Source organism: Pseudorasbora parva, chromosome 2 (genome assembly GCF_024679245.1).
Source record: "Pseudorasbora parva isolate DD20220531a chromosome 2, ASM2467924v1, whole genome shotgun sequence".
Taxonomy (NCBI): Eukaryota; Metazoa; Chordata; class Actinopteri; order Cypriniformes; family Gobionidae; genus Pseudorasbora; species Pseudorasbora parva.
Window position 1 is genome coordinate 47039087 of NC_090173.1, and position 13328 is coordinate 47052414.

General features: G+C 36.7%; 1 protein-coding gene across 14 annotated transcripts in view; it reads left to right on the forward strand.

Moving 5' to 3' along the window:
* The window catches only part of nfixb (nuclear factor I/Xb), a 205071-nt gene that overhangs the window by 162465 nt on the left and 29278 nt on the right, over positions 1–13328 (forward strand). For 10 of the 14 annotated variants that reach the window (XM_067422353.1, XM_067422344.1, XM_067422385.1 and 7 more), the window contains 5 exons: positions 4759–4821; positions 9438–9512; positions 10088–10199; positions 10989–11024; positions 11321–11448. In XM_067422353.1, coding sequence (XP_067278454.1) covers positions 4759–4821; positions 9438–9512; positions 10088–10199; positions 10989–11024; positions 11321–11448 — 414 coding nt within the window. The remainder of the gene's footprint in view (positions 1–4758; positions 4822–9437; positions 9513–10087; positions 10200–10988; positions 11025–11320; positions 11449–13328) is intronic. The other 4 variants (XM_067422451.1, XM_067422363.1, XM_067422460.1 and 1 more) reach the window with 1 other exon arrangement.

Consider the following 13328-nt stretch of genomic DNA (forward strand, 5'->3'; position numbering starts at 1 on the left):
ATTTAATTAAAGTTAACAAAATCAAAATTGACCCTTTTACTTTTGTATTTTACTTTCCTGATTTTTTTTTTTTTTAATGTTTTTGAAAGTCTTTTCATCCTATTTTTAGCATCACTACTCCAGTCTTAAGTGTCACATGATCCTTGATAATTTGATGCTCAAGCAACCTTCATTGTTATACAAGTTGTTGAAAACAGTTGTGCTGCTTAATATTTTTTTTGTGGAAACTATCTTTTTTAAGATCCTTTGATTAAAAGAACAGTGTTTGTTTGAAAAATAATTGTTTGTAACATTATAAATGTCTTTACTTACACTTAATACATTTTCTTGCTAAAAGTATAAAAGTAACTTTAACTGTAAGTATTAAATAAAAATGTAGGGCCAGTCAAACAAAATAAAACATATATATATGTTATATGGCCCCAGTTTTTTGGATTTATTTAATACATGTAAGTCTTACATTTAAAAGAAAAAAAATACTTGTATAGTAGTGTATCAGTTCCTGTGAGGGGAAAACAATCAGTAAATTAAAAGTTTATATTTTATATATTTCCTCAAAATGTAATCAGCCTCTAAAACAACTTTGCTTGCCAGTTTTATTTTTTTATGTTGCAGATTGTTTTAGAACTATAAAACCCTTTACAAATGGGGTAGTACTTTATAAATATATTTATTAGTAGTTTTTAGAAGTAATATTCAATAAACGAATAATTGACAATTCAATAATTGAATTGAATTGAATATAGTTATGAAGCGCTAATTCGATTTTTAGTTTAGTTGCTTTGGTGTTTTGCATGATTATTTAGTATTTAGCCCATCAATAAACTAATATATCTCTTCACTTAGTGAAGTAACATCATAAACAGTACAGGATGAGTTGTGTGTCAAAGTTGAATATTCAGGATTTGGGGTTTGTTTAGTTCCTTCAAAAACTTTTCGGAGATCCTATAGGTCAAGACCATTTAATTTACCTCTAAAAGGGCAGAGCAAAACAAACCCAAAATGTTGATTACAATAGAAAATATGTCTTGCTCTCACAAGCACAGTCATTTATGAATATGTGCATGCTTAAATAATCAATTAGACATTGTCTTTTAAGAATTGGGTGTGTGAATGATCAACACTTGGTGTTTAGGGATGGTAATAGTTTTAAATACCCTGTCAAACATTACTTACTGAAGAAGTGTTTTACCATTGTAAAGACACTTTTGTAATGTTAAAAACCCATTGCCACTGTGTGTGTATGTGTCACAAAGTATCTTTGGCATGGTGTGTTCAGGGGTCCTTTGACTGTGTGTGCTGGGAAGATAAGGATTAGCATGAACATTGTTGGATGCAGTAGCATGTGTGTGTGTGTGGTTGCATGCTGATAACAGTGTTGATTGGACTCTATAGGCTGGAGTCTGTGCTCTAATAATGGACAGTCTCTCCTTTGTGTGTTTGAGTTTTGATGATCTGGCCCCCTGCTCATCCACGCTTTGTCTGTGCCCAATAGCGCGGCCTCTCTCATTCACTCGCGTCCAGTTCGGCATAGTGAGCTTCACTAATGTGCCATGTAATTGGATTGGAGGTCATCCGAGAGGCCTTCTTACATCCATGTGATCATACATCCACACCACCAGAGGGCGCTAATCAATAAGGATTATAGCTGTTCTGAATTCACACAATCCATTGGTAGCCATTATTTTGTTGAAGTATTTAGTTCTGTGTTCGAAATCGCCCCTGTACCCTTCATTGTACATTCATTGTTCTCTACATTACTCCACTAATATATTCCACTTAAGTGAGTGAATTCGGAAATTCAGTGCTCCAGAAGGGCTGCCGTTTTTGCATAGTTTGTAATTGCTGTTTAATAATCATTTAAAACTTAGCAAACTGGGAGCTCCAGTAGTAAGATGAAAAGATTTACCTTGAACTGTGTCATGAAACTAGCATGTATAAATCTTAATTAAACAATTTAATAATCAATCAAAAAGGAATGTTTGTATGATATTACGCTTTTGCTAAATTGGACAAGTGGTTTGGAAAATGGATGAATGGATGACTCAGCTGCAGGCGCCATCTTCTGATCAGACACGGGACTTCATTTGCTAAAACCTTCGCAATGCATTATGGGAAAAATGGCTGTTTCTTCAAATAGTGCTCTATTCAAGGGTATAGGGGGCAATTTCGGACATTCCAATCCACTTTGCAATATAGAATGCAGTGAAATGTAATAATTACCGGCCTCCACGTGGCTGACAGATTTCTAGACTTTCTGACAGATTTCTAGACTTTATTTCTACACTTTTCTAGTACTTAAATAAAATAAAATAAAAAAATGTTTTCTGCTAGTCAGCAAGGCAATATTATCATTATTATGTATTTATATATTTATTTTGATAAAATTTCAATGATATTAAAAAAAATCTCAGTGGTCACGACATGGTAATATTGGTTGGTTGTTTGGTTCTATGTATTTATTTTTATTTTGTATGTATTTTTTTTATTATTATTTTTTTTTTTATATTTTTATTTATCTTTTTTTTACAGATATTTGGGTATTTTTATTTTTATTGGGGCTGTAGTGAAAGACAGGGACCGAACTACTGTACATCATGGTATCACTATAGTAGTTTTTGTAAGAAGTATAATATATGACATTTAAAATGAGATTAGATGAGTTAAAGTGCTTTACATTTAATTCAGTCGACTGAAGCAACTTTATTGACGTATCAGCTCACAGTATCAGCTTCTACGAACAAAAAGCAGAGGCAGTCGATATTTTTCCCCGTCAATTAGCATTTAGCACAAGTAGCTGAAAATAACCTTAATTTGCGAGGCTTTTAGCGTATAGCATGTTGGATGAGAGGTTTTCTCTCTGTGAGAGGAGTGTGTCTGTGTGTGGGTGCTTTTGTAAGCTAGCTGGAATGCTCTGGTACCGCCAATGCTAAGATGGCTGCCAAGCGCTAAGATGGCTGCCAGGATTCCATACAACAACAGCAGCAAGCGAACGAGGGTGTGCTAGAGAGAGAAAAGAAGAAAAGAGGGGGCTGACACATTTGTTTTTTTCCTTCTAAATGTATAGTGATGTTTTTTTAAACCACATTCTGTTAATGCACGTAATTAGTGGTGTGCGCTAAGGCTAAACATCACTACTGCTATTTCTCATACTTTCAAGCCATATCTTAAGAGCTGAATATCATAAAGGGCGGTCTGTTTTGTTGGGCTAGTAAGTGAGCGCACAGAACCCCCTAGCAACTAACAAACTTGCTAAAACACTTAAATAACATAAGTATAACTGGCTGAAGAGGTGACATCTATACAGACACACTGAAAGGCCAAAGTAACCAAGTGACATCCTTCTGAGGGTCTATAGTTAGCAAAACCGCAGTGCATATAGAAAAAAGGAGTTAGTGAGTCTTGGCCAATTCAAACAGCCGCAGGGGTCTGGTCTCTCTCCAAGATCACTATACTTTCTAAGATAAAAAGCCTACGGAGACATTGTCCAAACAACTCGATGGCTGCACACCAGCCTTTGTCTACATCTTATGAGCTATATGACAGAGTTGGGTTTCACCAGGCTGCTCTCGGATGTATATTTTGCAGATTTATAGATTTCAGATTAGCAGCGCAACTTCAAGCCTAAAATGGACAATGGTGTGTGTCACTTTGTTTTTACTCACTAGAAGACAAAACAACAACAACAGCAACAACTGTGGACCCGATTGACCAAGTCCAGAAGTGTTTTTTTTTTTGTTGCTGTTGTTGTTGCCAGGCTAAATATCTCGTTTAATGGTCGAAAGACTGTTTTGTGGTTTTATGTCTTGATTATATTAAAATAATAGAATATAATCTTTATTTATTGACCTAGGCAGAATTTGATTCTGAAATGGTATTATGAGGTATTATTCAAGTTTTTAGTGCAGGCATGTAATATGTTTTACAGTTTACTAACCAACCCAAAGATTGAGCAATAGTAGGCTAATGGGAATATGTGTTGACGAACCGACTCTAGTGTTCAAAAGTTTGGTGTCAGAAAGATTTTTTTTTATTATTAAAGAAATAATACACTAAATTTATCAAAAGTGACAGTAAACATATTTATAATGTTGCAAAATATTGATTTATTTATTTAAATTCTGAAAAAAATCCCAAATATTAAGCAGTTTTTGAAATTAAGTTTGATATTAAGTTGTTTTTAAAATTGACAATAGTAATAATCAATCAGAAATGTATCAAATAATTTCTGAATGTGACACTGAAGACTGGAATAATGATGTTGAAAATGATTACTGTTTTTACTGCATTTTTAATTAAATAAATGGAGCCTTGATGAGAAGAACAGACTTTCAAAAACAGAAAACAATAAACTTTTGAACAATAGTGTAGGCTAGCAAGTCAAATTCCAACTAACAACAAGACAGAACATCAGATTTCTAGTATAAAGGTCCCAATTTTGACTGAATATCATGTAAATGATCCAGAACCGGAGCACATTTTGCATGTCTCATTTCCAGCTGCGTCGCCTCAGCGCTACATTGAATATGTGCTGGCAGAGAATATTCCGAATGTTCTACATCTGCTAATTGATTCAGGCACCTTTGGACTGAACCCAGACGTCCCATGTTTAATCTGCTCTCTTTTTTTCCCTTCTTTTTTTCCCTTCTCTCTCTCTCTCTCTCTCTCTCTCTCTCTCTCTCTCTCTCTCTCTCTCTCTCTCTCTCTCTCTCTCTCTCTCTCTCTCTCTCTCTCTCTCTCTTTCTGTCGGCTTTGCAGAATCTGGACAATCGGATAACTCCAACCAACAAGGAGAAGCAGACATCAAGCCTCCGCCCAATGGTATATCATGCACGACGAAAAACACACACGCGCACACACACTCAACATATACACACAGCTAAAGGTTCCAAAAGGATTTCACAGTCTAATACCGTACAACCTGGACATTAAAGTCTTCGTTTAATAAAAAACTTAACGTAAAGGTGTCTGAAAGAAAGAACCACACTGTATAAAAATGCTAATTCCATTTTGTCAGATAAATCTATTAAATATATGGATTGAACTATGTGATGAAAAATAAAGCCTATTTGTTATTTGGAATTGAATAGAATGTTTAGCTCTTGTTGTAGTGTTTTTGATTATTTATTGTTGTATAGAAGTATAACTAAACAAACTGAAACACAAGTTAGACAAAATCTAACAAACTTGTTGAACTTGGATCCACAAGTAAAAAACGTTAGTTTATAGAACTATGTTGGTTGAAACCGCAGACCAGATCTAATTAAGTTGATGCAAACTAATTTCCCTTAAGTTGAGTATGCTCAAAGTCCTCAAGCTTTCTCAGCTTTTTATTTTTGTAAAAAGATTTAATCATCTAAAGTTATACCTTTTTCCACTGAAAATAACCTTTTCTCCAAAGGTTCTTCATGGAACCATAATGAAAATAAAGAACCTTTATTTTACCTTTAAGTCCTCATGTTTTTCCAAACGCATGACTTTCTTCTGTGGAACACAAAAGGAGATGTTAGGTTTAAAGTTCTCATTGCACACTTTCACTAAAGTAGTGTCAACATTCTGCTAACAAACTTTTTGTGTTTTTCAAACACAAAGAAGAGGAGTAAATACTGCTAGATTTTTTGAACTTTTCCTTGAAGAAATTCACAAAAAACGTTTTTTTACCTAGTTCTTTAGAAAATCATCTAGGTACTTGTGCTTTAAAATTCCTAGAAACTAAAAACCTATTATGAATCATCAAGAACTTTTTTCAATTTACAAAGAACCATAAAGTTAACCCATGATAACAACTCTCTGAAAATAAAGGCTCTTGATTGACAGTAGGCGTTTCTCAATGTCAAGGAAGGATCCTCGGAAGCCAGAATTCCAAGGATGCCACATCATCGACATCCGACGAAGGACTGTTCCAATGTCGAGGATCCTCGGAATTTCAACCAAGGACTGAGTCCTTCGTTCGAAAAATATGTCATATACAGGAAAGGATGCATATGAGTAGCCTTCGCGCTCTTCGCCTTCTCAAATCACCCACAATCCTATGCGCGCAGCTTTGCTATCTTCAGACGTTCCCGGAGTCGGAGCGTGATGTGCATCTCTGTAATGAGAAGGGGTGTGGTCTAATGACATCAACACCCTATATCAGGTGTGCATAATTATTAGGCAACTTCCTTTCCTTTGGCAAAATGGGTCAAAAGAAGGACTTGACAGGCTCAGAAAAGTCAAAAATAGTGAGATATATTGCAGAGGGATGCAGCAGTCTTAAAATAGCCAAGCTTTTGAAGCGTGATCATCGAACAATCAAGCGTTTCATTCAAAATAGTCAACAGGGTCGCAAGAAGCGTGTGGAAAAACCAAGGCGCAAAATAACTGCCTGTGAACTGAGAAAAGTCAAGCGTGCAGCTGCCAAGATGCCACTTGCCACCAGTTTGGCCATATTTCAGAGCTGCAACATCACTGGAGTGCCCAAAAGCACAAGGTGTGCAATACTCAGAGACATGGCCAAGGTAAGAAAGGCAGAAAGTCGATCACCACTGAACAAGACACACAAGCTGAAACGTCAAGACTGGGCCAAGAAATATCTCAAGACTGATTTTTCTAAGGTTTTATGGACTGATGAAATTAGAGTGAGTCTTGATGGGCCAGATGGATGGGCCCGTGGCTGGATTGGTAAAGGGCAGAGAGCTCCAGTCCGACTTAGACCTTGCCTTGCTGGCAAGGTGGAGGTGGAGTACTGGTTTGGGCTGGTATCATCAAAGATGAGCTTGTGGGGCCTTTTTGGGTTGAGGATGGAGTCAAGCTCAACTCCCGGTCCTGCTGCCAGTTTCTGGAAGACACCTTCTTCAAGCAGTGGTACAGGAAGAAGTCTGCATCCTTCAAGAAAAACATGATTTTCATGCAGGACAATGCTCCATCACACGCGTCCAAGTACTCCACAGCGTGGCTGGCAAGAAAGGGTATAAAAGAAGAAAATCTAATGATATGGCCTCCTTGTTCACCTGATCTGAACCCCATTGAGAACCTGTGGTCCATCATCAAATGTGCGATTTACAAGGAGGGAAAACAGTACACCCCTCTGAACAGTGTCTGGGAGGCTGTGGTTGCTGCTGCACGCAATGTTGATGGTGAACAGATCAAAACACTGACAGAATCCATGGATGGCAGGCTTTTGAGTGTCCTTGCAAAGAAAGGTGGCTATATTGGTCACTGATTTGTTTTTGTTTGGTTTTTGAATGTCAGAAATGTATATTTGTGAATGTTGAGATGTTATATTGGTTTGACTGGTAAAAATAAATAATTGAAATGGGTATAAATTAGTTTTTTGTTAAGTTGCCTAATAATTATGCACAGTAATAGTCACCTGCACACACAGATATCCCCCTAAAATAGCTAAAACTAAAAACTAAAACTTCCAAAAATATTCAGCTTTGATATTAATGAGTTTTTTGTGTTCATTGAGAACATGGTTGTTGTTCAATAATAAAATTAATCCTCAAAAATACAACTTGCCTAATAATTCTGCACTCCCTGTATAATAAATAATAAACAAAACGAAAGTAACGCGGGAAGCCCCTCACGGGCGACTTTCCGCACACACATAATAAAACATAAAGAAACCATGACATAAAGTCCAGGCCTAGTCCTTCCACGCTCCTCCAATTATGCTCCCGTCACTGCCGTGAGCCGAGACCGGTGTGGCGATCAGCTGCCGCTCATTATCACTCCATGGGCCCGCTCTCACGGTCCCTCACCAAGCTGCTTGCCACAATGCTTTTACCAAAAATGTGTTATAACCGTAGTAAATATAAGTAAAGTTTAACGTTTAAATGCCGGTACAAATTACTACTTTATTGATAAATAAAAAATACAAATAACGATACACTTAACGTTATTGATGGCCAACGGACCTTTTCACTGACGTAATGACGCAATGACGTGCACTTGCTAGCCTGTTTCATTTACGTGTTTTCCGAATGCTTAAGAGGAGCCTCGCCTATCCTCTGAAGGAAGTGACTTGGAAGGATCAGTCCTTCCAAGGAAGCATCCTTGACATTGAGAAACACCTAGTGTGGTTCCATATAGAACCATAAAGGTTCTTTTTCTTTGTGCAGATATAACCTTTATGGTTCTATAAGGCTCTACATGGAACCATAATGCAGATAAAGTCCCTTATTTTATAGTCGTTTGTAGTAGAAAAGGTTCTTAAGATTATTCAAATGTTTCATACACAAAAAGTGGTTCTTTTACAGACTGTTCACGGACTGAAAATGGTTCTTCTATGATAGCGCCGTAAAACCCCCAAACATCCAAAAAACACCCTGCAAAAAAAACAAAAAAACAATTGAAGAAACCTGATTTTTTAAGAAGCAGTCTGCTTGAATCATCTAATCTCTTATCTGAAGTTGTCTTTAATGAGAAGCTCTGGTTAGCACTGGTTAAAACGGCATGATGAAATCCCTGCTCCAATCAATGTCAGCCACCATTTTTCACACCGCCCGCAGCCAGTCAACAGATGATCTGGGGATGAGATGAACTGCAAAAACAGGGCAATTGATACTGTACAGTGGTTTATTTACGCTAGTATAGTCACATGCACGTCTTTCGCTCACTGCAAGAGTGCGCAAGCAATTTCCATCTGAGTTTATTATAGTAAAGTGTTGCTACGTCGGCTGTGACGGTGAATGGTGATACGCTCATAAATCACTCCGTGATTGGCTGATGGGAACCACATGGCTGTGGCGCGGGCGACACTGAGCTCATGCGCCGGCCTCGCTGCGGTTAACCGGCACACACACACACACACACACACACACACACACACACACACACACACACACACACACACACACACACACACACACGCTGACCTCAGCCAGCACTACAGATGGGTGTGGAAGCATGGCTCATTCACCCGTTTTGCCCACACACACAAAAGTACATATTGAAATCCCATATGCGCAGCAAAAGCAAATACGTTTGTATATTTGTATGCAGTGTCTCACACACACATTTCAGCCGAACACACACTCTTAAGAGACATAGACATAAAGCATTTTTAGTGTCCTCATTACGTTTTTGCTGAGATTGGAGCACTGGGTTGGAGCTTAACCATAAGTACGGGGTAGCCTGTTATTTCTTTGAGATGGAGAACATGTGCCAGCTGATGACTGTAATTATATGCTCCCGGCCTTTTTATGACAATTGAGCCATGTTTATTTTGTGTGCGTGTGTGTTTGACAGGTGCAGATGAGTAAATATGTTTCTTTTTTTCAGTGTAATTTGTTTCTGTAGTGTGTTTTCATTTCTGTTCTCTCTCTCTCTCTCTCTCTCTCTCTCTCTCTCTCTCTCTCTCTCTCTCTCTCTCTCTCTCTCTCTCTCTCTCTCTCTCTCTCTCTCTCTCTCTCTCTCTCTCTCTCTCTCTCTCTCTCTCTCTCTCTCTCTCTCAGGTCACTTGAGTTTCCAGGACTGCTTTGTGACGTCAGGCGTGTGGAACGTGGCAGAGCTGGTCCGTGTGTCACAGAGTAAGTCACATGAGCAGGGTCTTTCTGATCAGCAGCCGGCATATATCAACATTTTATTGGAACTAAAAAGGCTTTATATCCTTAAAAATCATTGTTTTTGTTTTGTTTTTTACTGTACCATACCAATACCAATAAACAAAAACTTAAAATAAAATATGAATTCAAATATATTACAGACAAAAGTTAGATGTTTAAGTAAGTTAAAAAAACATTTTTGTTAGTTTATTGTGAAATATAATATATTCCTGTGATGGTAAAGCTTAATTTTCAGTGTCATTCCTCCAGTCTTCAGTGTCACATGATCCTTCAGAAATAATTCTGATATGATGATTTGATACTCAAGACACATTTATAATTATTATCAATGTTGAAACAGTTGTGCTGCTTAATATTTCTGTGGAAATCATGATACATTTTTATAGGATTATTTGGTGAATAGAAAGTTTTAAAAAAAACATATGTTTTACATTGTAAATGTCTGTACTGACAAGGTTTTTATAGACTGGAGAAGCATGTCATGAAGCAACAATAATGGATTTCATTTATCTGACTTCTCTCTGTCTCATCTTATTCAGCACCAGTTGCCACAGCAACCGGACCCAACTTCTCTCTGGCCGACCTTGACAGTCCAGGATATTACAACATCAACCTGGGTCGCCGCTCCATTACGTCCACGCCATCGACCAGGTACACACACATTTTCCTATGCCAGGTGTTGTTTTGTGTAAGATAAAAAAAAAAAACATTAAAAAAAAAACATCATGATTTCTGATCAATCTTTAGAAAGCAAAATAAAACTTTATTTATTTATTTATTTATTTAAATGTATTTCCATGGACCCCTTCCATTGTTAGAACAATATTAGTTCCACGAAGTTCATTTTTATGTTTTTATTTTTTACTTTCAATGAAACTCTTTTGTAAATATTTAAACGGTCACGCATTTGTGTAAAATATATTTAATAAAATACATACATATTTTAAATCTATTTGAATACATTTGAATATAAATAATTAAAATTATCTTTAGGCTAGAATATAATTTTTAGAATTACATCAGATGTTATGCATTTATAACTGCAAAATTATAGAGCACAAATTTTAATTTCGTTGGCATTTTTTGCCCTAAGCCCTGGTTCATTGCTTAATCTATACTAATAAACTCTTGCATGTCTTAAAACCACTTCACAAGTCAACCTGTGTCTGGTTAAGTAGCTTTAATGCATGTTGGTAGCACTCACACGTTCTTTCTTTCCTCTTTGTTCATATATATATATATATATATATATATATATATATATATATATATATATATATATATATATATATATATATATATATATATATATATTGTCTATCTGTCTACCCTTTTCTTCGCTGCTCTCACCTTTGTCTGCTTGATTGCTGTCATTGTTGTCTCTTTACCTTTCTCCTGTCCCTTCTCTCTCGTCTCGTCGTCATGTTTCAAATGCTGCAGGACTGAGATGGAGTTGTATGCCAGTCTCCCGCGGAGGTACTCCACACTTCCTGTGCTCTGATTCACTTCAAGCTCTGCTGTCTAACTCTATACTGTCTTTGCTCATCTAATGTCTCATTCTGCTAAGATAATGTAATCATCTTACATTTCTGATGATTTTGGGTGGAAAGTAATGTTTAAATGTACATATTTTTCTATTGTAAAATTATTTGTAATTAAAACATTTCCATTTTTGTGACCAGTCATGAAAGGAAAATTAATTATATTGATTTTGAAATATAAATATGATATAAAATCTCCCCCTTACCTTCTCGCTTTCTTTTCTCTTTCAGCTCCAACAAGCGTAAATCCATTGATGACAGTGAAATGGAGAGCCCGGTGGATGATGTCTTCTATTCGGGACGTTCTCCTGCCCCAGGAGCATCCCAGCCTAGCGGCTGGCCCAATGATGTTGATGCAGGTACAGTCCCTTTACCCACAACCTCTCTGACTCTTCAGACGCCTCACTTGACCTCCACACGTGTTGAAAATTTTGATTTGTTTATATTTGGTAATGCGGCAATTAAAGTGTTAGTTCACCCAAAAATTTAAATTCTGTCATGAATTACTTACCCTCATGTCATTCGACACCCCTAGTAAGACCTCTGTTCATCTTCGAAACACAAATGAAGATGTTTTAGTTGAAATCTGATGGCTCTGAAAGGCCTTCATTGACACCAATGTCATTTGCTCTTTCAAGACCCATAAAAGGCACGCCCCCATGTTACATCCGGTTGCTTCCCAAGCCGGAAAAAAACACGTGTTGAAGTCAACCTCATCTTAACTAACTACAACAACTTAAAAGATAGCATGGCAACTGCAGATGCAGGAGACCCTCACAGAACTTGAACCCCCTTCTCTTTCACTGAAGCAGTGTTCATTTCGTTGACAAATAATTTTGATCAACAACCTTTTTTCACAGACGAAAACGAGCCAATAATTAAATAAAAACTAGTGTTGGATGACAAAAAAACTATGATGGAAATCTACTGTCATTTTCGTCAGCAAATAAAAATTAGACGAAAATGTTAGGGTGGGACGATTAGGGAAGAGATCCAGTCAGAACTGATATCCTGTTTAAGATGCGCACATCTGAATTGTAACATGCGGAACTAACCGTGGGGAAACCATAGGGGGGGAACGCGCGTCCTTCAGGCTCACGCATGTCCAATACAGCACTTCAGAATGGCTCAATCAATGTATAGCGCACATTTATGCCAGGCAATTGTTTATGAACTAATGCTAATAAATAATGACAATCTTTACTTTACAATGTTTATATAGTTATATGCTTTAGCAGGTTGTAACAATGCATATTTTATCTCCCTCAAATCTTATCTTACAGCACATTTCATTTTATTGTTTTTGTTTGTTTTGTTCAGAACTTGAATGTCATCTTTGAAGAAAAGAAACTAGAAATTAGATTAGGTTATTTTGCTTAAGTTTTCAAATGACTGAACATATAAGTTTTGATACATTATGTTGTTGTTAATAAATGTTTTAAATTTGACAATTTAGTGTGGTACATTGAGAACAAAGGTTAGATATTATATTGCATAAAAGTCTAGTCTTAAAATGACATAGCAACCACTGCTTTAAAAAAAAAAAAAGTAAAAATTGAGAATCGAAACTGTGAACTTAGAATCGAAAATGTTATTGAATCGAGGATTTGGAAAATTGTGACACCCCTAATTACCACAGTATAAAATCTATTAGTATATAAAGGTATGTAAATATATAGCACTATTGACACTTCAGAGTGAAAAAATGCATGAATCAATATAAAGATTGGGTTGTTAAAAAGGTGGTGCTCTTGCTAACTGTCACACTGACATAGTGAACGCACAGAAAGTCCCTTCTCTCAGCATGCGATTGCGAATTCAGTTATCTTTTACTTCTTATTGCGCTTGAATGGCCGAATACAATAATGTATAATATAATGTAATAACGCAATAATGTCACAATGCCCATCGTGTGGAGTATTCATGTAAACGCAGCCAGTTATATCTTAAGTGAAGGTAAACAGTTGGGTGTAAACAGGATGTGTATCAATATAATGGATCCATGCCTTTGGGTAAGGCCAAAGTATGCTTCACTTTTCACAGGTACACAAGGGTCAGCGTAAAGTGCGTGTGGCACGAATATTGGCCATCAAAAGAGTATGTTCACATGCGTATTTAATTTGATGACGAATTTCCATGAAACCGTATTCTAAAACCACGGTGCTCAAGTTAGAAGTTCAACTCATGTCATCCTATTCCACTGCCCACGTCTTTTTTTTTTTCAACGCAATATCGCATT